Raw genomic sequence first — 27,432 nt, 5'->3', positions numbered from 1 at the left:
GCGAGATTTGTGTATTTCATTGATATATATAAACTCTGAAGTTACATATTTTATCAAAAATACGTCCGAAATACACAAGGTATTGAACATTTAAAAGTACAAGAAGGGGGGTACCGGAAGTCCTGTCCACAAGTACCTGTGACAAAAATTTGTTGAATGAACTGAGACCGGAAACTCCATACAATAAAATCCGAAGATAAAACCTGCTTTTGCACAGGAAGGATAACTCTTACCGGCATATTTTTTTTTTTATTCTGTAGAAAACCATTCATTTCATTTAGAAACATGTGATTTAAATACATATCAGAACTACGGGACTGCCATTACATCAAATATGTTTTGTTTTGTTTTTTTAAATCTACATAAACTTTTGTGGGGAGAAAAATAACATATCTCGGACAAGTTTACATGATCTTTGAGATATGTTTTTTTTTTCTCTCCACAAAAGTTTATGTAGAAATTTTAAACATATTTGATTTAATGACAGTCCCTTATTTCTTATCCGAATTGAAATCATTTTCATCATTCTGTCGTTAACTATAAACCCGGTGTGTCGCTTGGCTGTCCTGGAGTAAAGATGTAGAATTTTTAAATATTATTTTATTGCAAGATTTTTTTAAACCCCAAATTCGCCTCTTGTGTATTCTTTAGGTTTTGTTTTCATAAAACATTGTTAACGGTTTTCAATACATAAAATTCAGCTTTGTTAAGTCGAGCAAATGACAGTGGTTTTTATAGACAGTTAAAAAAAATCAAGACCCCGGAACATTCAATGAATACAGGATCAGTGGATCGGGGAGGTTTTTTTAGGCGTAGCGTGTCTAAGACCGGGAAAAAAAATACTTAAAAGTACGGTTCATCTTTATCAGATGTGAAATAGCCTCAGATTAACAAACCCCAAAATATTCAGAAAAATTATAATTTATTAATCTCGCTGTTCAGAGAGAGAGAGAGAGAGAGAGACAGACAGACAGATAGATAGAACACCCTCCCCCTGGATCCATGTGCCCCTCGTATAGAAATTACGCTTGTCTCTTAATAAAATGGTTAAGTTTTAATTTCTCTTGAAGTTTTATACCAAAATAAATTTTTCTTAGGTGGGAATTTCTCTTTGATCAAGTGCACCATCATCAGATTTTTAAAAGCCACTGGATTGAAGTTTTCGTGGATTCTTTGTGACAAGACGGAACAGTTTGATCTAAATGCAGCATAGTGACTAGATGAGAAAGCTGGATTTCATTGGGACCCTAATGGTACATATAACACATATGATATATAAAAGTGTTAGTGATAGTGTTAAGTCATTTACACTACTTTTCACATTGTATAAAGATAACGGAGTTTACATGTAAACATAACAAAATGAAACGCGTAAAAAAAAGGGGGGGAGGCCGGGGTTTTAGGCTCCCCCCCCCCCCCCCCCCCCCCCCCCGTTGCTACGTGCCTGTCTGCTTTATATTGCTATGAGTGCGCTTAACACACAGCCCTACCTTTGATAATTCATCCTTTCAGTAAGTACAATAAATTAATAAGTTACGGCAGAAAAAATAACTCTGTACTGGTATCTTTTTCGTGTGGAATAAAAACTACACTTTCTAACTTTACAGTTTATATATGAATCTTGATTACATGCAAGTCCAAACGTACATATACATATGGAATTTTGAAACATTTTGTGTAAAGAGATCGTGATTTTTTTTTCTTGAGATATTTCATCAATGTCTAATTAGCAGATGAATAAATCTTGCTTTTTTGTATGTAAAAGGAAAGAAAAAAATATTAGTGTTTTAACTGTACATTAAATGGTGTAATATTCAAAGATTTGTGGAATTTGTTTTTTCAGAAAGCCATTTCGATGATCTCTACCTAACACATCCCATATGGATTTCAAATTTATCTTTCCTTCTGAATTCAATATTAGAAAATACATGTGTGGATGAAAATAATATCACATCTTAACTTCCTAAATATCACATTGATTTTAACAAGTTTTTCCGGGATACTAATTTTAGACATCCATGTCCAGTATTTGAATATTTCATTTTTACAGGGTAGAGGTAAAATCCGATTTATGATAAATTCGGTAATTTTCATAAATTCGATAAACAGCATGAATTCATTAAATTCACAAGGGAGAGGAATTTTTATAGAGTTATATAGCGAGCGATATAAAATATATTTCAACATTTGAACATCATGGAAAATTTGATATAATAGATGTTCCATTTTTCTAAAGGAATTTTATATCTGTAAATATTACAACCAACGAAACAAAAAACCGTTACATCAAACCATGCATCCGTCTGTCATTATTTTATTTTGTATCACGTGTCCTTAAATTGATGACCGCTACATGGGTCAGATACGGTAAAAGCGTTCGAGCGGACAAAAACTGATACTTTGAAAATCCAATAAGTTTTTTAATTCATCTCTAGTACTCCTGATCATGCAGCATATAGATTGATTGCATATAGATATATTGCGTAATGATCTAAGAGGCATCTCCCAAACTTGTAAAACGAAGAGACCCAGGGGTAGGGACCAAGGCCTGAGGGCGGGGCTAAGTTAGTTATATAATGATCAGTTTAGGAGGATTTTTCCAAAAACTACAGCCCTGGTATCAAGGTCATATGTAGATGCATCAAATCTTTAAACATCATTTACAATAATTGTGATAAAAGGGTCATACAAACTGGTAGCAGAGTTACAATGTGTTGGTTTCTAAAATTGTGAAATTTCTGCCCCCTGGCAAAACTGAAATCTATTCTTAATTGTTGATCTATTTCTTAATTGTTGATCTATTTCTTAAGTGTTGATCTATTTTTAAGTGTTACTTGATTGATTGTTAAATGTTTGTTTTACGTCCTGTCGAGAATTTTCACTCATATTGAGACGCTGACCATCAGCTGTAGGTGCAGACCTAAGCTGAGCGCTCAGGGCCGTAGCAGTGAGGGGGGCCAACGCCTGCCGCAAGTTTTTAAAGTCATATTCGAAAGACCAGTGATTCTCGATGCCAAGCATTTGGCAGAAGAGCAATCACTATAGGTATGTAAACGTCTTGGGTTTGACGTGGCCGTGGCACGAGCGGTGGTAATGATAGAAGACTAGCAGATTTTGACTTAAATTTTAAAAACCTCACTGAGTTCGCTTGAGCTATACAAATAGTGAAAAATGATAACATGAGAGTATTTAGATTTATTTGATTAGATATTAGATTATCACAGAAAATAATCAACAAATGACTGAATACAGTTAAAAATATAATACATCTAAAATGGTGATGGCATGCAAATAAAGTAATACAAATGAAGCGATGAAATCAGGAGACTTCCCACAGCTGATAAACCCTTCAACATGAAGGAGGATGAAATGTACAAAAGCAACAATCTACTTCAAAATATCACAGTCAACTTAGTAATGGCCGCTTCACCGCCCGCTGTCAATCATCCGCGGGAATATAAAACCCGTCAATTGGATTATTTTTGCGATGTACAAATTTTTAGCTATTGGTATTTTTGCACAATATTGATATTTGTCAGAGGTGTGCGACAAATAAAATATTCGAGAGAAAAATTATATTAAAAAAACATTTTGAGACATTTTTGATTTAATTTTGCAAACTAAATAAATGCATATATCTCCAGAATTGTTGTATATATCCTAGAATAACATTTCTGCTACGTCTACAGTCTTCACGGAATGAGGACGGAAAAGACCTGGAATGATGGGTAAATACACATATTGCTGTGACGTCATTGCAGCCGCCATAGTTCACGGATTCCTGAGGTCGGGGTTGATGGTGAAAACAGTAGAATTACATTCACATTGGGTTCTCCTGAACTGTTTCAGAGTTTCGTAGGCCTCTGTACAAAGAGAAGGAAACGTATGAACACAACATTTAAAAAAAAACATGATTGATCAAGTTTTATTTCAATGCAAGCAGAAATAATTTATATGTCTGTGAGGGTGTCGAGAGGGAACAATTTCATTCATTCATTTTATCACACAACATCTTGATTTTAAAATAACATATTTGAAACCTGGCCTCAAGACTATAAACTGAGAATGTTCTTTTAAAGTCTAAATTTCACAGCTAAAGTTAACTTTTGAAATAATTTCCATAAAAAAAGAAAATTTTCAGTATTTGTTTGCGTTTGAATATATTTTTTTTTTTAATCTGCAGTGTTTTTAAACATCTCTAGAGATAAATCTTAAGGTGCAAGCAAGCAAATTTTGACTTAAGTCTATTTTCTATTTATGGTTTTGGGTCCTGACAATAATTGTTTTTTTAGAGAAACAACCATGACAACATGGCATACATGTACAATGATATAGTAATCTAAGGGTAAACCCGTGAAATCTGAAATTAGCTTAATTCCAATGGGATCTTGTATGATAAATCAATTACTTTGTTTCAAATTCAATTACAAACACAAACATATCTGAAAATTAAATCGATTTACTTAATTCTTAAGAAAATTGATAGGAAAACGTGAGTGATATTTGATTTATAAGACTTTCTGGAGATGAGATGACATATTTGTTTATAAATAATTCTTTCTGGAGATGAGATGTAATATTTGTTTATAATAACATTTTCTGGATATGTTAATTTTGTTTTTGAAAACTGGAAATGGCGGTAACATTTGTTTTATGAGACTCTCTAGAAATGGCGGGTAACATTTGTTTTATAAGACTTACTGGAATAATAGAAGTTTTCAAAATGGTCTTGTGATTGGAACCTGTGCAGGACTACGAGGTTGCCTTTCCTGACGAAACTGCACCGGAGGCCTTCAGACTCGTTGGTAAAGGCCGCGCCGTGCTGGACCTTAAAGGTGTCCATACACTTAGCAGCATGCTGCACGTAGCCGCTGTTCAGTTTGTCCCAGTCCCTCCAATTTCCAAATTCTTGCAGGTGAAATGTGTAGTTTTCTAAATAAAACAAACAAATTAACTTTCTTATTCAAAGATGCAATGGCAATTATGTTACAATCAATCAAAAACTAAAGTTACTCTTCCTGATCACATTGTATTACCCATTTTTTTTTCCGAAAAAGTTCTACGATGATACGTAACCACCTTCACCCTCCGACCGCCGATGTTTTGTGTTAGAATATATATACATTTTATATTTCAATACAATTACTAGCTTGTATTGAAAAACTATTCATTCGAATTTTATATTGGCCCCAAATGGAAATGATTTACAGAACATTGATCGACATAAAACGATTGGTCAATTGACTGTATGTTCTTTAACGTCCCGCTCGAGAATTTTTCACTCATATGGAGACGTCACCAATACCGATGAAAGGCTGCAAAATTTAGGCCTATGCTTGGCGCTTACGGCCTTTGAGCAGGGAGGGATATTTATCGTGCCACACCTACTGTGACACGAGACCTCGGTTTTTGTGACCTACTCCGAAGGCCCCATTTAGTCGCCTTTTACGACAAGCAAGGGGTACTGAGGACGGATAACATAAAACGAATGTAGGTATACCAAAGTGAGTATCCGCTAATTAGGATATATATATATATATATATATATATATATATATATATATATATATATATATATATATATATACACATACACACCTTTGATATGTAGAGTACCGGGTTGTCTGTATATGCTGGTATATATACCTTTGTTGTGTAGTATACCGGGTTGTCTGTATATGACGGTACATATACCTTTGTTGTGTAGAGTACCGGGTTGTCTGTATATGACGGTATATATACCTTTGTTGTGTAGTATACCGGGTTGTCTGTATATGACGGTACATATACCTTTGTTGTGTAGAGTACCGGGTTGTCTGTATATGACGGTGTATATACCTTTGTTGTGTAGAGTACCGGGTTGTCTGTATATGACGGTATATATACCTTTGTTGTGTAGAGTACCGGGTTGTCTGTATATGACGTTATATATACCTTTGTTGTGTAGAGTACCGGGTTGTCTGTATATGATGGTATATATACCTTTGTTGTGTAGAGTACCGGGTTGTCTGAAAATGACGGTATATATACCTTTGTTGTGTAGAGTACCGGGTTGTCTGTATATGACGGTATATATACCTTTGTTGTATACCGGGTTGTCAGTATATGACGGTATATATACCTTTGTTGTGTAGAGTACCGGGTTGTCTGTATATGACGGTATATATACCTTTGTTGTGTAGAGTACCGGGTTGTCTGTATATGCTGGTATATATACCTTTGTTGTGTAGAGTACCGGGTTGTCAGTATATGACGGTATATATACCTTTGTTGTGTAGAGTACCGGGTTGTCAGTATATGACGGTATATATACCTTTGTTGTGTAGAGTACCGGGTTGTCTGTATATGACGGTATATATACCTTTGTTGTGTAGAGTACCGGGTTGTCTGTATATGACGGTACATATACCTTTGTTGTGTAAAGTACCGGGTTGTCTGTATATGACGGTATGTGACACGGTATACCTTTGTCTGCCGTATAGTGTACTGGGATGAGGAACATCTGTAACGTGTCCGAGGGACTGGGGAAGTCGTCATTCTTAAAATATCTGTCACTGTTCAGCCATCTGACAGCATTGTCCCGATTTTTGAAGTAGATGACCAAGATCCGGCGATTTGATGGCCATTTCGTTAGATCCTCCTCGTATACATGGACCTGTCCAGGTAAAAACAATCATTATAATGGACCTGTCCAGGTCAAAACAATCATTATAATGGACCTGTCCAGGTCAAACAATCAATATAGAAAAGCCACTGTGTTGTGTACAAAAACTATCACCAGAAATATTCTGCTGGGTTTAGCCTTGTAAATAATTATTCCAAGAAGCGTACTGTTGACTTTTGCAATTTAAGAAACCATTAACATTGAATAGTTTTACAGCAGCCTAACACCCCACTGCCTATACTATTATACAGTTATGTACGATGCGAATAGTTCAGACAAAACCTACATGATTTCATAATCCTTTATAAAGGAAATAATTTACACACTGACATTCAGATAATTTACGTTTGATTCCCTCGATAAACAGATAATTATACTTCCTTCCTTGGATAAATAGATAACTTATACTTACTTTAATAATGGTATATACACATAATTTACGCTACACTCCTGACAAAATATCTTACGACTAAGATGAAAAAAATAATTCTGTCTGATAATCAAATACCGATCCCAAGGTCACAAGTATGTATTCAACTTTATAAACCATGGATGTACTTTACATATTAATTAAGAAAGTCTACAAGAAATGAAAAATAAGGAAATTACCGTGTTTGTAAATTTTGATCTTAGTCGTAAGATATTTTGTGAATAGGTGTCCTGGGTCGCGCTACACTTCCCCGGATATTTCATTAAGTTCGCGCTACACCTCCCCGGATATTGCATTAAGTTCGCGCTACACCTCCCCGGATATTGCATTAAGTTCGCGCTACACCTCCCCGGATATTGCATTAAGTTCGCGCTACACTTCCCCGGATATTTCATTAAGTTCGCGCTACACTTCCCCGGATATTGCATTAAGTTCGCGCTACACTTCCCCGGATATTTCATTAAGTTCGCGCTACACTTCCCCGGATATTGCATTAAGTTCGCGCTACACTTCCCCGGATATTCCGATGATTTTGTGCTATACTTACCTCCCCGGATATTCCGATGATTTTGCCGTGGTAATTTTCCACTCCTCTTTTTGACAGGGTCAGGGCATTTCTGATTTTCGTTACCAAATCATCACGGAATCTAATGATCATGTACACGGCTTCTGTCGCAGGGATGATCTGAATAGAAACGCATCTTAATTAGATAATTACCATTAACAGGGATGATCTGAATAGAAACGTATCCTAATTAAATATTAGCTTCCATAAAATTAACATCAACAGTTTCTTTATAGCGCATAGAAAACAGATATCCTTCAATTCAAAACTTAAAACATGGTAGGGAAGACAAATTACATTGCAATCTGAACTTATCGGATGGGGTACATTTCTTCTCTTATACAACAATGTATATATATGAAATATTCCCACATTTATCCCAGATAATGCATATCCAAAGTCATATGACATTCTTGAGGTTTGCATGAACCTCCATTAGAAAACAGCTAAGCACTTTTTCAGCTGAGATAGTTTAAAGATTAAAAGTTAATTATAAATATAAAAAGAATTAAGAAAATACTGTTTATGAGAGAGGTATCTCTGGAATTTAATTATTGTATTTCTTTGAAGCTAAGGTCACTGGGGTTCTCTGTTGGCTTCCGGTCAAAATAGGAAATAACCCCCTCGGGATATTTTAGACTCCAGGCATGTGCTATCAATATTTCATACAGGACTACTGGGATATACAACACCTTTCCATATTCTTGGTCATTATTGCTATGCTAATTAATGAGTTGATTAGGGCTTGCCTTGAAATCCTGAAGCTCTCTTTTCTTTTCCATATTGGTATCGTTCCTTAATTGTCCTGAAAAAGAACAATGCCCGGGATTAATCTTGGCAGCCATGATTTGAGACTCCGGCAATCCGTACTAATAAGGTGACTTTTAAACGTAACCAGTGTTTACGGAGAAGCACTAATTGTGGTCAGATTTGAAACGTCAATCAGATCGAGAGAACAGCAATATTGGTTCCCGGGTTCGTCAGAAAATAATGCCATGGAGACCACCATAATTATTTTCTGCAAAATGCTCACAAGATATTGTCAATTTGTTTGCTGAGATTGGTTTTTAAAGAGATCGATATTCTGTCGCCGGCAGTTCAACAGCGCGCGTGATACTTTTTCCATTCTTAGAGATGCCTCTCTCTCTCTCTCTACTCTCTCACCCGGTTTCCATGAGCAGATTATTCTATATCTGAAGGAAGGTCAACAAAAGCGAACATGTACCTACTTAACACTAAAAACATTCAAACTAGATCTCAAGAGCAACCATCAGATCAATCGATAATCAAGTAGATGTGTATAGAAAAGGTTTGTCTTTAAATATCCAAATCCATTAAGGTGACAAAACGTAAATGCAGTGAGAACCTTCACCGTAAATTAAGAACGTTTTTAATCAAGAGGTTATAGAAATTTTACCTGAATGATACTTATATCAAAAACATATTTTGTATTACCGTTTGTTTAAATCACGTAATCCAGCTACGGATAGTTTCTGCAATCAGTGTCCACCTAAATATACTAGATTCAATTTCGCGCTCAGGCTATGAACAACACTGGAGTCAATGTCCCGTTATTTTCTCGCTATTTCAGTTATATGAAAATGATAATAAACATTCTCTGGTCGTGTTTAAACACGACATATTTACAAAAGAGAGAAAACAAGCAGTCCTTGTACATTTCTATGATTGCATTAAGACGTGAAAATCGCTTGTAAAAATACTCGCGTACGTTTCGTACCACGGCTTATCAATATCTGTATCGAATTTTAAAGGTTTTGTTGCTAAGGGGCTGTGTATTTAAAATCAAAGTTTAACATTTAATAAACAAACAATACTAACAGTGATTTATTCTTTTTAAAAACTCAAGAACGTTTCTGGTTTACTCACGTTTGTGATCTACGGGACTCTGATTTCACCCCAGCAAGGTTTGCTGCCTGTGTTTTGTTTGGGGGGATACGGATCAACAACTCTCGCCCAGGTGTGAGGTATTCTTGAAGAAGAAAAATGGTCCCGTGTTAATCCTACCTGAACAAAATGACACCAAAATATAGATAATATCGGTACAATCAAAGCCCCGCCATCTAGCGGTGGTGAAGCGCTCTTCGTCGATACAGCAAACACGAGTAAATATTTTTAAATGCCGATATGCATTGCAGTGGGTCTACTCTTTGAGTTCTTTAAGAATTATGACAGAAAAATTGATTTGTTATGAAAACAACCACAATGGACAATTCACTTGTTCCACGGCTAGCAACAGGGTGGCTACATTCATTTATTAATAATGCATCTGTCAATCTGAGTTTGATTCATGGAGTACCTGTTCTTGTGGAGAGCATTGATTATCAATTTACTATTGACACAGGACCACATGGCAACACCTGTTAAACACGGCAGACGATAAAAATTATAAAGTCGTATTAAACTCGTGCACGCTTGTAGGGAGTTAGGCCCTTGGGCCCTCACGCTCACAAGGATCGCTCTAAGCTGCTCTTATACGATTGATTGATTGATTGTATATTGTTTAACGTCTTTTCACTCACATGGAGACGTCACAATTGCCAGTGAAGGGCTGCGAAATTTAGGTCTATGCTCGGCGCTTACGGCCTTTCAGCAGGGAGGAATCTTTATCGTACCACACCTGCTGTGACACAGGACTTCGGTTAATGCGGTCTCATCCGAAGGCCGCGCTCCTTTTAGTTGCCTCTTACGATAAGCAAGGAGTACTGAGGAGTGAGGACCTAACCTGGATCCCCACGGGACACTTATACGAAGATATATAGCCTATATGACGTCCTTCACTGGTTTCACACAGTCAGCTCCTTATAAAACATGCCTTGATACTGCTCTCGCTGTTCTATTTTGAAGGCTTCGAAAAAAATCCTACATGGTGTATCTTATGGGTAGTCGGACGTTTCGGCCCAAAAGTTTGACACTTCGGCCCAAAAGTTTGACACTTCGGCCCAAAAGTTTGACACTTCGGCCCAAACGTTTCGGCCCGAAAATTCGACACTTCGGCCCAAAGACATTTTGGCCCTAATGTTTTTTGTATGAGACACTTCGGCCCATATTTTTCATTTTGCCAACATCACCCATATTATTGCCAATCTCTCACCAGAGGGCGTATTACGCTGCGCTACAACACCTCTGTCAACGTCTGAATGTCAAGATTCTTGGCAAAACTTATTTCTACCTATTGCATGATAAAGTATGATTTTACAAGTTTTAGTGTTAAGCTTAAAATCTTACAGTATGTTCACAAAAACAACGAATTCCATGATTATTCTAGTATTATTGGACGAATGAATGAATGAATATTTATATATAAAACCTTTTAATTCGCTCAGGTGTCTCATATTTACCAGGTTCTGTGTTTATAAAATTCAGACAAGTGTTTGATTTGCTTAGATATGATCATTACAGTTTGATATGCTAAGTTAGTGTTAGTACGTTTTGATATGATTTTTAGACGTTGACAGAGGTATTAGTGGAGCATAGCGGGAACGATAACTCTGGGTAGAGATTGTATTATTGCGTTTTCACAACATTATAGTAAAATGACACTTCGGCCAAATTGACATTTCGGCCCTGTGACACTTCCGCCCAATGACAAATTTTGGGGCCGAAACGTCTGGGCCGAAGTGTCAATGGGCCGAAATGTCTGACATTCTTATTATGATATTTTTTTTTTTAAAAAGGGGGGGGGGGTAGTTGCTCTAGAAATCTTCCGTCCCACAGAATTATGATCTCGTTTATTTCAATCCCTCAGAACTAAGATCTCGTTTATTTCAGCCCCTCAGAACTAAAATTTTGTTTATTTTCTACGCTAAGATCTCGTTTTATTTTCTACATTAAGATTTTCTGTTTCAATGGCTGTACACCACAGATACCTGAAGTATGGATATTACTTCCCCCCTTTTGATATTTTTTTTTGTAGAAATAATTTCTCTGAAATGTGTGAATTCCCGGTCTATCTCATGTAGAAGGCCAATCTCTAAAGCTTATAAAAGGCATGAACCGATTACATGAATCGAAAGAGGGATGAGATAGACCGGGAATTCACACATTTCAGAGAAATTATTTCTACGTCAGAATACCGACAACAGGATACCGACAACATTACACTATGTCAGAATACTGACAACACTTCACTATGTCAGAATACGGACAATACTAAACTATGTCAGAATACCGACAACACTACACTATGTCAGAATACCGACAACACCACACTATGTCAGAATACCGACAACACCACACTATGTCAGAATACCGATAACACCACACTATGTCAGAATACCGACAACACAACACTATGTCAGAATACCGACAACACACTATGTCAGAAAACCGACATTACACTATGTTAAAATACCGACAACACTTTACTATGTCAGAATACCGACAACACCACACTATGTCAGAATACCGACAACACCACACTATGTCAGAATACCGACAACACTTTACTATGTCAGAATACCGACAACACAACACTATGTCAGAATACCGACAACACACTGTGTCAGAATACCGACATTACACTATGTTAAAATACCGACAACACTTCACTGTGTCAGAATACCGACAACACCACACTATGTCAGAATACCGACAACACCACACTATGTCAGAATACCGACATTACACTATGTCAGAATACCGACAACATTACAGTATGTCAGAATACCGACAACATTACAGTATGTCAGAATACCGATAACACCACACTATGTCAGAATACCGATAACACCACACTATGTCAGAATACCGACAACACCACACTATGTCAGAATACCGACAACACCACACTATGCCAGAATACCGACAACACCACACTATGTCAGAATACCGAAAACACCACACTATGTCAGAATACGGACAACACTTTACTATGTCAAAATACGGACAACACTTTACTATGTCAGAATACGGACAATACTACACTATGTCAGAATAACGACAACACTTTACTATGTCAGAATACCGACAACATTACAGTATGTCAGAATACCGACAACATTTTACTATGTCAGAATACCGACAACACAACACTATGTCAGAATACCGACAACACCACACTATGTCAGAATACCGACAACATTACACTATGTCAGAATACCGACAACACCACACTATGTCATGACACAAACATAAGAATTCTGACAATAATCCATCCTTAAAAGTGCCGTGACCCTTCCGTTGATTTAATCAAGTCGGTCCAGTAATTCTAGTAGATAATATTCAAAATAATGAGTCAAATAAAAGTTACTGAGTATATGGGTGTATAAATAATGTATTTTCATTTATATGTGGATTCGATATATCCCAGTGAACTCGAAATAAAAGACAATGCAGGGTCCTCCATACATGCTTCATATTTGGATTGAATGATTGAATATATTTGAACGTCTCTCTCGAGAATATTTCACTCATATGGCGACGTCGCCACTGCCGGTGAAGGGTTTCATATTTGGGTATTTTTATTGAACATCTAGATGTTAACGGCAAACTAACCACTCAACTTGACATCTTTAGACGACTTCAGCTTCCCCGTCGTCAACTTCCCATATCTATACAGTAATATTCCATTGTCAGCTGCATACTATGTCTCTGAACTGATTCGATACGCGGGAGTATATTCTGTATGTGAACAAATATTTAAATCGAGGCAAACTACCGATAAACAAGTTGATGTTTCAGGAGTTTCCATTAGCATTTCACAAATTCTATAGTGGTTATAACAATGTAAATTGCAAATACCTGTCGTTAGGGCAAATGCTGTCTGACGTGTTTCAAACTAATTGTTAGGTTATTCTAAAAGTTACTTATCGATTTTACCTACAGATTACTCCGTTTACCTGATCAAAACAGAGGACTTGTGGCGGGTGTGGCCGGTCAACAGGGGATGCTTACTCCTCCTAGGCACCTGATCCCACCTCTGGTGTGTCCTTGTGTCAGTGTTTGCCCAGCTCTTAATTTTGTACTCTTAAAGAGATTGGTCACCGTTACATGAACATGTAGTTATCTTCGCTTTTCATAATGCAGCCCACCCCAAGTCGCTGTTGAAAATCATGAAATTGTTACGAAGTTTCGTGTTGATAAAGTCAATTGCTTGTTTGTGCAATACAGAAATTACCTATATGAAGAGGTCCATAAGCCAAAAAATATCCAACTGATGATGGAAAAGAATAGTTTTTACACAGGTCGTATAACAAATTTACAATTGGCAGAGTGGGGCATTCACATACAAAGGGGGCAGCACATACATTGGTGTCATACGCAACCGTTTTTCAACGTTATATAATTTTTCGCGATATTTCAGATCCAGTTCACTTGCATCCCACCATCTTGTTTCCAAAAAAAAAAAAAAAAAAAAAAAGAAAACCAGCTTGGGGATATATTACCTACAATGTTTTAGAGTTAGTATATTTTGATAGTTTCTGGTCGTGATAACTCTTAGCAATGTGTTAATGTAGCGAAGGGGAGACAAATCTTTGGATCAATCGGAGATTGAACATTACTACTCTCGTGATCTAACCACAATATATAAAGAACGTTTGGTATTTCAGAAATCATACAAGAACTCTCCATGTGGGGGACTTATTTAAAACTGATAGGACAGAACGAAAAAGATAAATTATTCGCAGTTGATTGATGTCAGTGGATTTTTATTCCACAGAAGTGATAAAACTACCGGTACACAAATCACGCTCACACACAGGCAGTGGGACACGTACAGTCTCGGTCTAGAGTTTACGCATGTCTCGGAATACCTGTAAATTTTCATATTTTACATTCCTACGTTAGGACAAACCATCTCGTAAGCATACTTTGTGCCAACAGAAAAAAAGAGGCCCCTTAAATGGCAAAAAAATAATTCTATTCAAGAAAAATAAATTCATCTGGTTCTGCTTTAATCTTTCTTTTTCCTAGTGAATAAAACATATTCCCCATCAAAGGGGGTCCTTGTGTCCCTGATTGTATAATATTACGTAACAGCACCGCGCATTCCCCGGTAGAATGAATATAGAGTAAAACGAAAATACCTAACTACTCATTCAAATACAAAATAAGACATTGCTCGTATTGATTTTTTTTTAATTCAAAATATCAACTACTTTTATAACATAGCCCTCTGGTACATTCTAAAGGCATTCTAGCATTCAGAAAATTTCACTCAAAGAGCACAGCTCGCCTCTCAGATCTAAGAACATATAAATCTTCACTTTGTGGACAATGCAAGACAAATTACCAACAATATCAATAATTCAGAAAATTATCTTTAGAAATTCCACGAATGGTGATAAAATCGGCTTTGATATGCATTCTGTTGTCCACACACTACAGTCTTAATACATAGCTATTCATTTCCATGTATCCATTCTGTACTGAAACATTTCCAACACTCTATTAACAGCAAATTGCAGAATTTATAATTTGTTCTCTTCTACACTACAGATCTACCAGTTTCTCTTCAATTTTGAAAACTGTATACTATTTCTTTTGAGCTTCCTTCAGATATGTTAACTTCACGCAGAGAAACAGGAAGACATTTAACGATGTTTATACCCCGTCATATACAACACTTTCTTATAAGGTTTTCCCCCCAAAAAAATCATATTCACTATTAGAGACATATTCCAAAGAGAAAAACAAAACTTGACAAGAAAATGAAATTAATACAAATCAAATTTTCTTAAAGAAAAACAACTATAGTTACAGATTGCCAAAGACAAAAGCCACTGTACAAGTCTTTATGGTTAAAATCAGAAAATGGCCACAAAGCAAAACCACCGATCATCCAAAAGAAATTCCTCCCTTATCCCCCGATCATGTGACACAGAAGGATACCCCATTAACCACTTCTCATGCAACACTGATCATGTGACCCAGGGAGAATTCCCATAAACCCACTGATCATGTGATCCAGGAAGAATTCCCATAAACCACTGATCATGTGACCCAGGAAGAATTCCCATAAACCACTGATCATGTGACCCAGGAAGAATTCCCATAAACCACTGATCATGTGACCCAGGAAGAATTCCCAAAATCCATTTCTCATGTGACCCAGGAAGAATTCCCATAAACCACTGATCATGTGACATGAGAAGGAGTCCCATAAACCACTGATCATGTGACAAAGGAGGGATTTCCCCATAAACCATATCTTGGAGTATATATTGCCACGGACTTTTTCAGCCAACCCCTCAAGATACAGGAGGAATTTCTTCATTTCTGGAACTTATACACAGGAAAAAATAAATACACATAAACAACCCACATATCATGTGAAGAATAAACTATAAATATAGACGACCAATATGTACACTGAACAATCCAACAACATATATACAGTAAATAAAAGTCTTCACAGGACAAGCTCGCAGTCCATATTGTGTTAAATAAAACAGGAAATGACTTATTCAAAGTTCGAGGGGAAGCACAAGTCACATGACATGAAACACGATGTTGTGGACAACAACAAAGATTTCTAACACGGAAAATTGTCATGATGCAATCAAAGGTTGTTACTTCACAAGCTAAATCAAATGACTGGTAAACATGAGACAGAGAATATAATATTACATTCTATCACTATTTCATTTAAAATGAGAAAACAATAAATAATGTGGTATAACTTTCATGTGTGAAACTGGGAATTTGGAATCAAATTACAGACATTTTATCATTATTCACAGGATGAACATGCTGGTTCAATGATTAGTAAATTTGCTCTAATGAGAAACTTTTCATGAAGAAAAAACAGTGATGAATGGGTCATGGATTGGACTTTTGACTAGCAGTGATTAAAATAATACATACTTTTGATAAACATGAAATTAGTGAGGCCATGAAGCAGGATGTGTTAACAACGGATGATAATCTTATACCCTGAAATACACAGCACAAATAAACTGGAAGATTATATGTACAAGTCGTCTAGACTATTGCAATACTGAACACATTTAGTCAAACACTGCTTCTGACAGGTTTCATGGATATATTGCCCATTGTAAGTATCAAGCTCTTAAAAACATATGGGGCAATAATAGATTGCAGTTATCTCCCCATAGACCATAACATCAAAGTCAAAATATAAAGCTCATAACAACATGAGGATTTCTTGATTCAATGATTTCTTAGCAATGTGGAGGAAAAAACAGAAATATCAATCAGCATAAAGTTCATTTAAAGAAAATGAAATAGATTAAAAAATTTCAAATTCTGTTGACAATGCTCTTAACAGACATAGGGATTTACAGACAGTATTACACACAAGGTGGAATTACATTGTATAGCAGATAAACTAGTCATTGGAATGTTGTATGTTTACTTTTAATAAGATGAGACATAGATCTTCATGCCAAACAAGCACTGTGAAGTACAAAATTTAATGCTGCTCAATTTTTATTTTTTGATATTCAATGAGACAAACACTTTAAAAAAATGTAAAATACCAGAAAAAAAGAATATAAAAAAAAAACCCAAAAGATGATGCACCCTCACACACTATAAAACTGTTTAAATATTTGCGAGTTTGACACAGTGCATTGTATGTATTCCTACTCACATTAGCACTTCACCGAACATGCACGAAAAGCAATGTAAATAAAGCTGAACACAGCTTAACATCATGCCGTGAAAAATTTACTACACATCCCAGATTTCCATTTACAAATGAAAGTACTGGCATTGGATGACCCAAGGCTTTGTAAGGGGGCCTTGAGGCCCTGGCTGACCCAGAGTTCTATTTATAGATCTGTAACTTGGTATTGGGTGGCCCCAGGCTTGGAGGAGGGGACTTGCGGCCCAGGCTGAGCAGAGTAAGGATTGCCGTGGTATCGGTTGGAATAACTATAGGTCCCTCCATTCATCATGGCAGGAGAACCTGGGCCCAGAGAAGGGGACTCTGACTTAGAAAGGAAAGGGGCGTGCGGGAGTGAGGGTGGAACATTCTGAGGGTAAGACTCCAGTGAAGCAGGCATTACGGCGATGCTGTTGCTCTGTTTGCCGTCCTTTATGACTTTGTTCTGGATGTTTTTGGTTACCGGATCATAGAAAAAGTGCTCATCTGGAAACTGGCTTTTCAGTCTCTGGATGTGGCATCCGTGGCAGAAAAGGTGATTATCCAGAGGATAGCAGCGTTTGTCGGATTCATCCGTCAGCTGAATCCCACAGTCCTGTGAACAGAAATCTAACACATGAGGAGATTGGATTAGAATCTGGATTTCACTCTCTACAATACAGTTCTACACCGTGCAAGCAATACACTAATCCGGAATACACTTCATCAAGCGCTCTGTGCCATTTTACTTTCACCAATGCAAACTGATTGATTGACGTACAGAAGTTGGACTACTTATTGCCTTCTCTACAATTCCGATACATATTGTGAAAAAAAAGAAGCTACTTTTTTGTTTACAATTCTATCTTTGAACTAAACATAGAAATAAAAATTATCGTAGTGAGAAAATATTCTACCATGCTGTTCTCTGTCACAAGTTTTACGTGTTTACTCTCAATTTCATTGTGCACTATAAAGTTCCATTCTACCATGTGTGTGAGGAAAATAAACAACAGGGCTAATTTGATTCTAATAAACATATCTTGTAGTAAATATATTTCCAAATCCATCCAAAACGGGCTACACACATCTAATATTAGCTGGTTTTCATGTCAAAAATTGTTAATACATAATGTTTAGGTTATTTGCATTATGAAGGTATGGGGAAATTTGTATATAATCCATTGCTTTTAAACTCCCAGCATACAGAGAGAGCCCCCACCCGGCTGAAATTGTTCAAAAACTTTAAATTCACACAGCAAATCTGTCTTACAGAATGTTATCTCCCTTTGAAATTGGAAATTGCATCCTACAATCTTGCACATCATAAAATTAAACTAAAAACTTATTTAACTTTTTCATACTACAGTGTAAAGATTTTATGCTCTGAATAGTCTTGAACATGAATTGCTTTATAATCATGAAATATTCAAATGTGAGTAACATTGATGTCACAGGTTTTGAATGTGAGTAACATTGATGTCACAGGTTTTGGAGATCTACATTGTTGAGTTGGTTATGAAGTTTTTCCTACACTCTCCAACACACCGAGTTATTTGTCACACTGGTCTAAAAATAAAGCAGAAATGATTGGTTGGAAGCTGCACCGCTCATGCTGAACTGTGACTGTTTATCTACAATTCATGCATCATCATTTTCCCAAATGGAACTGTTCACAATTTTGAAAAGTTGTTATCTTGCCAAATGAAAAGAAGGGAGAAGAGAGAAATGTCTAAAATCTTACTCAGCAAAAGTATAAATCTTTTTTTTTTTAATTATGGTGTTACAATACATCACAACAATAAAAAAAATAAATAAACTACACATCAAAAATACATGAAAACCGGGGACAAAAATAAATAGTAAAACAAACCACTGCAACCAAAAAAATAAAAAAAAAATTATGATGATGCAAAAAACATAAACATTCACTGGAAGCTATAAAATGAATTTGCTTACTCCTGTAGATTCTGTTTTAGGGAAGTCTAGGTCTGTGACTGCTAAAATTTAAAGAATGTCACCATGGCAACCATTTGCTACATTTATTACATCTTCTCATGCTTCAATAATAGTACTGCAAACTCAAAGCACTAATTAAAAGCCCAGATAACAATATGGTATAACATACTGAAGATTGCTTTATCTTTGAAATCTCATATTTTTTCATTTTATACAAAGAAAGATAACTCTGTCGAGCTTGTCTAACCTCACACTGGTAACAGTCTACGTGGAAATCTTTGTCCATGGACACAACTCTCACTGTCTCCTCAGTACCCTGTCAATAGAAGCAACACATCAACTTACAACCCAGCAGCATTCATAACAGCGTAATAATGTATAATTGTACGAGAGGAAATGTGAGAACAATTATAAATTAATGTTACCCTTGCTTCTCATAGTTTTATGAAAGGACATGAATATTGCGGTGTTGACCATTTAACAATGCACTTGTTACTTCCCCACATTATAAATCCCAACAATACAGGTTGGCTTACAGTATAATTATGGTGTCTCAATATTTTATCAACGATTTATTTTTGTTTTTTGTTGGGTTTTTTTCAGGCAGGGGCAAATGAAATGTGTGACAAGTCAGCCTTGTTTTTGTAACAGAACTTCAGAAAGATTTATTTTATGTTATGTCAAAAATGTTCTTCCTTTTACTGATCTTGGAAGAATATCTGGGTGAGTTGAAGGTTAAATCAGGAGGAAACAAAGAACTATTCTGTTACTTGAACGTGCTCTTTGATGTGCACACACCAAATGCTCACCGGAATTTGACACCCAATATAACAGCATGACAACCTGTACTTAAGGTCCCTAAGTAATGTATTCAGGTTATGTTTTTGTGCCAATCATTTGGGTTCCAGATGATTTGTCAGTCAATCACAAACAATGTAGACTATTTCTTTGATGTGCTCTGTGTGGACTGGCAGAGAGTGAAGACTGTCGTGTAATGACATTAACATGCTCAGATCCTTGCACAGATACCCCCACCAACATCTGATACACAAACACCATTTACTGCGGAAAATTCTGCCTCAGATCTTGACCTACAATATTGACATTCTTTGCCTGCTTTGTACACAGTATCCTGGAGATGTCCCACTTTGCTGTGCTCAATGAATTCAATGAATGAAAGTAGATAGGAGAAGACGCAGGAAATGGCTACATTCCTGCTGGAGTACAAAACAATGTGTGTCTCTTCAGACGAGAAGGGGGGTCACTGAACTTTCTTACAGACTGAAGAACAGCACTGGATGCTGAGTACCAGCCTACAGTCTCCACGTGAATCCATCTCCTACTAATTATCATATGACTGATCATGTGATGGTATTTGTCATGTGACTTCAAATGCACTGCCCATTAATTCTGAATGCTGAAGGCGTTTTACCACTTCATTTTAAACACTGAATATTCATATCCTTTGTAGTATATGCTTCTGTTTCAGAGTGTAACATTTTACAGAATACTTCTCCATTACGATACACAGTAGTACTCTCTGTATTAAAACAGAAGTAAACTGGTAGAACCACTGCAACAATTCCAAATACCATCCAACTACCCTTTCTCACCCACCACCAATGATTAAAAATCTTTTGATCCGCCTACTTACCTCCACAGGAGTTATAGCCTGGCCACATGCCGCACACTTGGGAGCATACACTCTGAAAAATAAATAATCCCATCGTCAATTCCAAACATGTGTTACAGCAAAACTCAATATTGCTATCGTAAAAAAACAACTGATGCCATTTTACTTTTTCTGTCTTTTTCAGATTCTGGAATGCAATTCTCTCACACTCACACAGGAAACAGAAGACATTGGAAAATCTGGTCTTCATCAAAAGCTTCTTTTTTTTTTGAGAGTATGTGTTTATGAAGACACAATTTCCTGTTTACTTTCAGAGGAATTTTAAGACAGTTTCTTATCTTAATCTTGCTTACATTACATAATTCTTTATCAGAGTCTTTGTACCTATTTGAGTGATGTTCAATTTTCTATATAAGGGGGTCAAAATAACAAAATGACACATAATGATAAATCTTTCCACAAAATATGAAAATCTGAACATGAACTTATAAATATCATTTAATTGTCATTTTACTGACATTTAAAGTTTAAAATTCTTTTTATGAATACATGACTAATGGTATCAAATGCAAGGTATGCATTTCAGCAACATAAATACACATATTAACAACATCGACACCGTGGCTAATCTTGCAGTGACGAATTTTGAATAGCCTATCATTCTTTGTTGACTTGAAATTTATCCACCCGAGCTCCGTTTCTGAATGACTGTGCAAGAGCTCTTTGATCTTGTTGCATGCTGTAACGTAACATTTATGACAATTATCGAGACCTGCCAAGATAGGGTTGACTTTTCCATGTCTAGTACGACAACAACATGTCTGTTCAAACCACCAAATCATTTGAAAATGGCCCAAATCAAGTGTAGCCAAAAAAATAAAATTCCGTTCAACTACATTCCATAGTTAGGCATGATATACAAGTCATATTCTTTAATTTAGTGCAAACATGTACAGGCTTACTTTATTTTTTATTATACGTGTATAGACTAACTTTATTTTCATTGACTTATTTTCATTACATACAGAAACTAGAAGTCGTTATTGAAATAATGAACAGCTAATACTGTAGGGAATTAACTACTGCCAGACAAGTCTCTTAAATTTGTCGTCAAAATGTAATGTACCACTTCACAGCAATTCTAATGCCTTTAACACTCAAACATTCCCTCCGAGATCATTATTAGGCCCTTTATGAAAAACTGCTGAATTATTATAATTGAGAAAGCTTGGCGTCAGTGAATTTGAACCTGGTCAACATCACGATAACAAAAACAGATCACCAGCTAGCTTTCCCAAAACACTCATCATTTCAGAATTTCTAAAATTATTTACCCCAAATTACCGCTTGTTGTTATGCCTATTATAAAAAGACTAACTGTAAACAGTAATTTAGGGTGAATTCTTGACACCTTTTACACAATACACCTTCTATCAGAGCAGACATCTTGCTGCTGGGAGATATGACAACCTTCTCTGTGTATATAATCAGAGATGACATCCTGTTTCTTCATGTAGAAATGACTAAGTGGGAACTGATTCATACATCTCTGTTTAACCACTGACAGTCGATGCATGGATCTCAGTCACAGGTGAAACTGCCCGGTCTATGTGTATGCCACTTCACACGTGAGCAGTTACCAGTCTACATTCTCCCTATACCTCTGACAGGTGTAATAGACTTGATCTTTCCGAGTCACAGCCTCAGATAATTTAATACATGGCTCAGCAAAATAGGTCCTATTCCTCCCTCCCTGTCTACAATGGGGAGGGAGACAGGGGACTGGGGGGGGGATTTAAAACATGGCCCTGCAGGAGAGACCCTTGTCCTCCTCATCTGCCTATGATGGAGAAGTGGGAGGGGGATGGGTGGGTAGGGGGGGGGGGGGGCAGATGGGGGAAATGATAAAAAAAACAACATCTTCCAAGTCCCCACTGACACTGTACCAAGTGTTTCAGTCCTAAGTAGTTCAACATTCCCCATTAGCTTGTCTGACACAGAATATTATTAAGTTCAAGGAAAACCTATAACTGATTGTCACAAAGGAGGATCGTAAGATCTGTTAATTCAATTATCATAGTTTACACTGCCAAGAATTTCTCCTTCCCATCAGGTGACATCAGTGTGTATTTATAGGCATACCAAAACAAAGGCTGAAATCTCTTTGTAAATGTCAAGACTCTATGTGCATTCTGCATTTTATGATCCCAATCAAGATCTTCCGGCTGTCAAACAGTGTTGTTTGTCACTTACATTTAGGCTACAAAACTTATCATACACCATTACCTAACAAGCAGTAATTAATTCATGCATAAAATATGCATGTTAATGTTTTCATAATTGTCGACCTCTGGTGAACATCTGTCAATTATATCCACTTTCAACATTTCATTCCTTGTTAAACATTCATTAAAATCCTCCACAATTCTCGTCAGAACAGACTTGAATGTACAGGGAGTGAATTTATGACAGTTAATAAGTAAACAGCTGACATCAGCATCATATATTGTCACCAGATGAAAAAGAAAAGTGATGCATGGCATTTCTAGTGTCAAACCATCCTTAGACTGTTGGATTCCCACCAATTAAAGGAATGGTGTCATTACTGTTAATGATGGGAGTAAATGCTGGCTGACATTTACAGGCAGTAATTTACCTGTATTGACCAATATTTCATCCATTACGACGACACAGACCCCACTGGAAATTGACATGCTAGGCATGTTTTGTAACATCTGCACCATCAATAGTACTTCCAATATTTGACCGACATTTGAAAGTCTGACAAAACTTCAAACTGTGGGTAACACAGAGACAAAGTCAGAACAGAGAGACTGCCCGCTCTAAGTCAGAACAGAGAGACTGCCCGCTCTAAGTCAGAACAGAGAGACTGCCCGCTCTAAGTCAGAACAGAGAGACTGCCCGCTCTAAGTCAGAACAGAGAGACTGCCCGCTCTCTAGTTGTCTCCACTTCTATAGGGTCCATTTAAACGTTACCTTCCTGTTTTTATTTGAGTTATGTTGATGAGGACGTACCTGTGATAGTCTGCGATGCAGTAAATTTTGTTGTCTACATCTATTGTAAAGGGGACTCCATCTAAACACTCATTACACACGCAACATCTAAAACACCCTGGGTGATACGATTTCCCCATCGCTTGTAATATCTGCAAAAATACAAACAATAGCCTGATAGAGGTTTCAGCAACTTCTTCATTTCTTCTACAATAATAAACTGGAATGAATAGAGAAAATATGATATACAACATTTTCCACATCAGTTCCCGAGTATAACCTAGCTTTCTCTACCTGACTTTGGTTTACATTTCCACACATCTTCTGTTCACAATCACACATTGTGTTAAGTGCCAGTTTCTACAATTCCTGCATTAAAAATTATTTCAATCCTATGACCTTGATTTCTCCAAATGACCTTGGTTGGGAATCATGATACAGTTTTTGGCACAAAGTAACCTCAGACTTAGGGCAAGTTTTACAAACTTTAAAATCGGAAGAAATTCAAATAGTCAACGATAAAGTAATGACCTGACCACTGTCCGTTCCTGTGACCTTTAGTTTTTTTCCAGATGACCTTAGTCCAAAGACATGGCATACCCTCTGGTCATATGCCATCTTTGTATACAGTATGGCTTTCAAATGCTCCTCTACTACAAAGTTACAAACTAGACATGAATGGGATAGGCGTACAGAGATATGTGTTCCCTAATTCAGCACCCAAGTCTATATTTACAGGGCATAAAACAATCATTGTAGTCACTATTATGTCAATAAAGAAAGAATTCAGCCTAAAGAAACTCTTGAACAATATTCTCATAAGTGTTTCTTTCTTCAACATAGAATGCCATCTTGACCTCCTTCTAATGCTATATCAAAAGCATGCATTATGACCTGCTGTGTTTAGTTCTGATTACAACTATTAATATTAAACACATCTGTGTCTATATACCTGGATTATTTCTGTTAAGTAAATATGCTCAGGTGATTAAAAAGATCATTTTTCCATTTATCAAGGTGGAACACTTTAATATCCCTCTCCTTTAACTGGAGTTACAGTTCAGTGTGTTATACTAAACAGCTGGTGTACCTCGGCTGTAAGAGAGTGTGACAGATTGTGACCTCAAGTGTGACAGATTGTGATCTCGAGTGTACCAGATTGTGACCTCGAGTGTGACAGATTGTGATCTCGAGTGTAACAGATTGTGACCTCGAGTGTGACAGATTATGATTTCAAGTGTGACAGATTGTGATCTCGAGTGTGACAGATTGTGACCTCAAGTGTGACAGATTATGATTTCAAGTGTGACAGATTGTGATCTCAAGTGTCACACACATTGTGACCTTGAGTGTGATAGAGAGGGATATTTTCTGAGGGATTATCTACACTAGATTTTATGTTAATTTGTGTGATCTGAGTGTGATACAGAGGGAGATTCTGTACTAGTCTGTGTGTGAGTGATACAGAGGGAGATTCTATACTAGTCTGTGTGTGAGTGTGATACAGAGGGATATTCTATACTAGTCTGTGTGTGAGTGATACAGAGGGATATTCTATACTAGTCTGTGTGTGAGTGTTTCTATACTAGTCTGTGTGTGAGTGTGATACAGAGGGATATTCTATACTAGTCTGTGTGTGAGTGATACAGAGGGATATTCTATACTAGTCTGTGTGTGTGAGTGATACAGAGGGATATTCTATACTAGTCTGTGTGTGAGTGTTTCTATACTAGTCTGTGTGTGAGTGTGATACAGAGGGATATTCTATACTAGTCTGTGTGTGAGTGATACAGAGGGAGATTCTATACTAGTCTGTGTGTGCGAGTGTGATACAGAGGGAGATTCTATACTAGTCTGTGTGTGAGTGTCATACAGAGGGATATTCTATACTAGTCTGTGTGTGTGAGTGATACAGAGGGATATTCTATACTAGTCTGTGTGTGAGTGTGATACAGAGGGATATTCTATACTAGTCTGTGTGAGTGTGATACAGAGGGATATTCTATACTAGTCTGTGTGTGAGTGTTTCTATACTAGTCTGTGTGTGAGTGATACAGAGGGAGATTCTATACTAGTCTGTGTGTGAGTGATACAGAGGGATATTCTATACTAGTCTGTGTGTGTGTGTGATACAGAGGGAGATTCTATACTAGTCTGTGTGTGAGTGATACAGAGGGAGATTCTATACTAGTCTGTGTGTGTGAGTGATACAGAGGGAGATTCTATACTAGTCTGTGTGTGAGTGTTTCTATACTAGTCTGTGTGTGTGAGTGATACAGAGGGATATTCTATACTAGTCTGTGTGTGAGTGTGATACAGAGGGAGATTCTATACTAGTCTGTGTGTGAGTGTGACACAGAGGGAGATTCTATACTAGTCTGTATGTGAGTGTGATACAGAGGGAGATTCTATACTAGTCTGTGTGTGAGTGATACAGAGGGAGATTCTATACTAGTCTGTGTGTGAGTGATACAGAGGGATATTCTATACTAGTCTGTGTGTGAGTGTGATACAGAGGGATATTCTATACTAGTCTGTGTGTGTGAGTGATACAGAGGGAGATTCTATACTAGTCTGTGTGTGAGTGTGATACAGAGGGATATTCTATACTAGTCTGTGTGTGAGAGTGATACAGAGGGAGGTTCTATACTAGTCTGTGTGTGAGAGTGATACAGAGGGAGATTCTATACTAGTCTGTGTGTGAGTATGATACAGAGGGATATTCTATACTAGTCTGTGTGTGAGAGTGATACAGAGGGAGATTCTATACTAGTCTGTGTGTGAGTGATACAGAGGGAGATTCTATACTAGTCTGTGTGTGAGTGATACAGAGGGAGATTCTATACTAGTCTGTGTGTGAGTGTCATACAGAGGGAGATTCTATACTAGTCTGTGTGTGAGAGTGATACAGAGGGAGATTCTATACTAGTCTGTGTGTGAGTGATACAGAGGGAGATTCTATACTAGTCTGTGTGTGAGTGATACAGAGGGACATTCTATACTAGTCTGTGTGTGATATAGAGGGATATTCTATACTAGTCTGTGTGTGAGTGTTTCTATACTAGTCTGTGTGTGAGTGTGACACAGAGGGAGATTCTATACTAGTCTGTGTGTGAGTGTTTCTATACTAGTCTGTGTGTGAGAGTGATACAGAGGGATATTCTATACTAGTCTGTGTGTGAGTGATACAGAGGGAGATTCTATACTAGTCTGTGTGTGAGTGTTTCTATACTAGTCTGTGTGTGAGAGTGATACAGAGGGATATTCTATACTAGTCTGTGTGTGAGTGATACAGAGGGATATTCTATACTAGTCTGTGTGTGAGTGATACAGAGGGATATTCTATACTAGTCTGTGTGTGAGTGATACAGAGGGAGATTCTATACTAGTCTGTGTGTGAGTGTTTCTATACTAGTCTGTGTGTGAGAGTGATACAGAGGGATATTCTATACTAGTCTGTGTGTGAGTGTGACACAGAGGGAGATTCTATACTAGTCTGTATGTGAGTGTGATACAGAGGGATATTCTATACTAGTCTGTGTGTGAGTGTTTCTATACTAGTCTGTGTGTGAGTGATACAGAGGGAGATTCTATACTA

General features: G+C 36.9%; 2 protein-coding genes across 4 annotated transcripts in view; both read right to left on the bottom strand.

Annotated features, from left to right (window-relative positions):
- Nucleotides 1-3,180: 3,180 nt before the first annotated feature.
- LOC125664326 (uncharacterized) lies at nucleotides 3,181-9,792 on the bottom strand. 2 transcript variants are annotated; one of them, XM_048897049.2, is made up of 6 exons: nucleotides 9,547-9,792; nucleotides 8,409-8,464; nucleotides 7,642-7,779; nucleotides 6,466-6,655; nucleotides 4,702-4,932; nucleotides 3,181-3,863 (listed from the first exon to the last, which is right to left on the bottom strand). In XM_048897049.2, exons 2-6 carry the CDS (start codon nucleotides 8,439-8,441, stop codon nucleotides 3,772-3,774), a joined length of 684 nt encoding a protein of 227 aa, XP_048753006.1. In that variant the 5' UTR covers nucleotides 8,442-8,464; nucleotides 9,547-9,792; the 3' UTR covers nucleotides 3,181-3,771. The 2 variants fall into 2 exon arrangements, with proteins under 2 accessions (XP_048753006.1, XP_048753008.1); XM_048897051.2 differs by lacking the exon at nucleotides 9,547-9,792 and adding an exon at nucleotides 9,115-9,417.
- A 4,948-nt stretch (nucleotides 9,793-14,740) lies between these two features.
- The window catches only part of LOC125664303 (Wilms tumor protein 1-interacting protein homolog), a 31,803-nt gene continuing 19,111 nt past the window's right edge, over nucleotides 14,741-27,432 (bottom strand). Inside the window, exons 5-9 of one of the 2 annotated variants that reach the window (XM_048897001.2) lie at nucleotides 23,856-23,986; nucleotides 20,841-20,892; nucleotides 19,434-19,502; nucleotides 19,187-19,227; nucleotides 17,688-17,843 (exon numbers count right to left, since the gene is read on the bottom strand). In XM_048897001.2, coding sequence (XP_048752958.2) covers nucleotides 19,213-19,227; nucleotides 19,434-19,502; nucleotides 20,841-20,892; nucleotides 23,856-23,986 — 267 coding nt within the window. In that variant the 3' untranslated portion in view covers nucleotides 17,688-17,843; nucleotides 19,187-19,212. Of the gene's footprint in view, nucleotides 17,844-19,186; nucleotides 19,228-19,433; nucleotides 19,503-20,840; nucleotides 20,893-23,855; nucleotides 23,987-27,432 lie in introns of both variants that reach the window. The other variant, XM_048896999.2, reaches the window with a different exon arrangement.

The sequence above is a fragment of the Ostrea edulis genome, chromosome 1 (assembly GCF_947568905.1).
Source record: "Ostrea edulis chromosome 1, xbOstEdul1.1, whole genome shotgun sequence".
NCBI lineage: Eukaryota > Metazoa > Mollusca > Bivalvia > Ostreida > Ostreidae > Ostrea > Ostrea edulis.
This window is presented reverse-complemented; position numbering and strand designations above follow the sequence as displayed.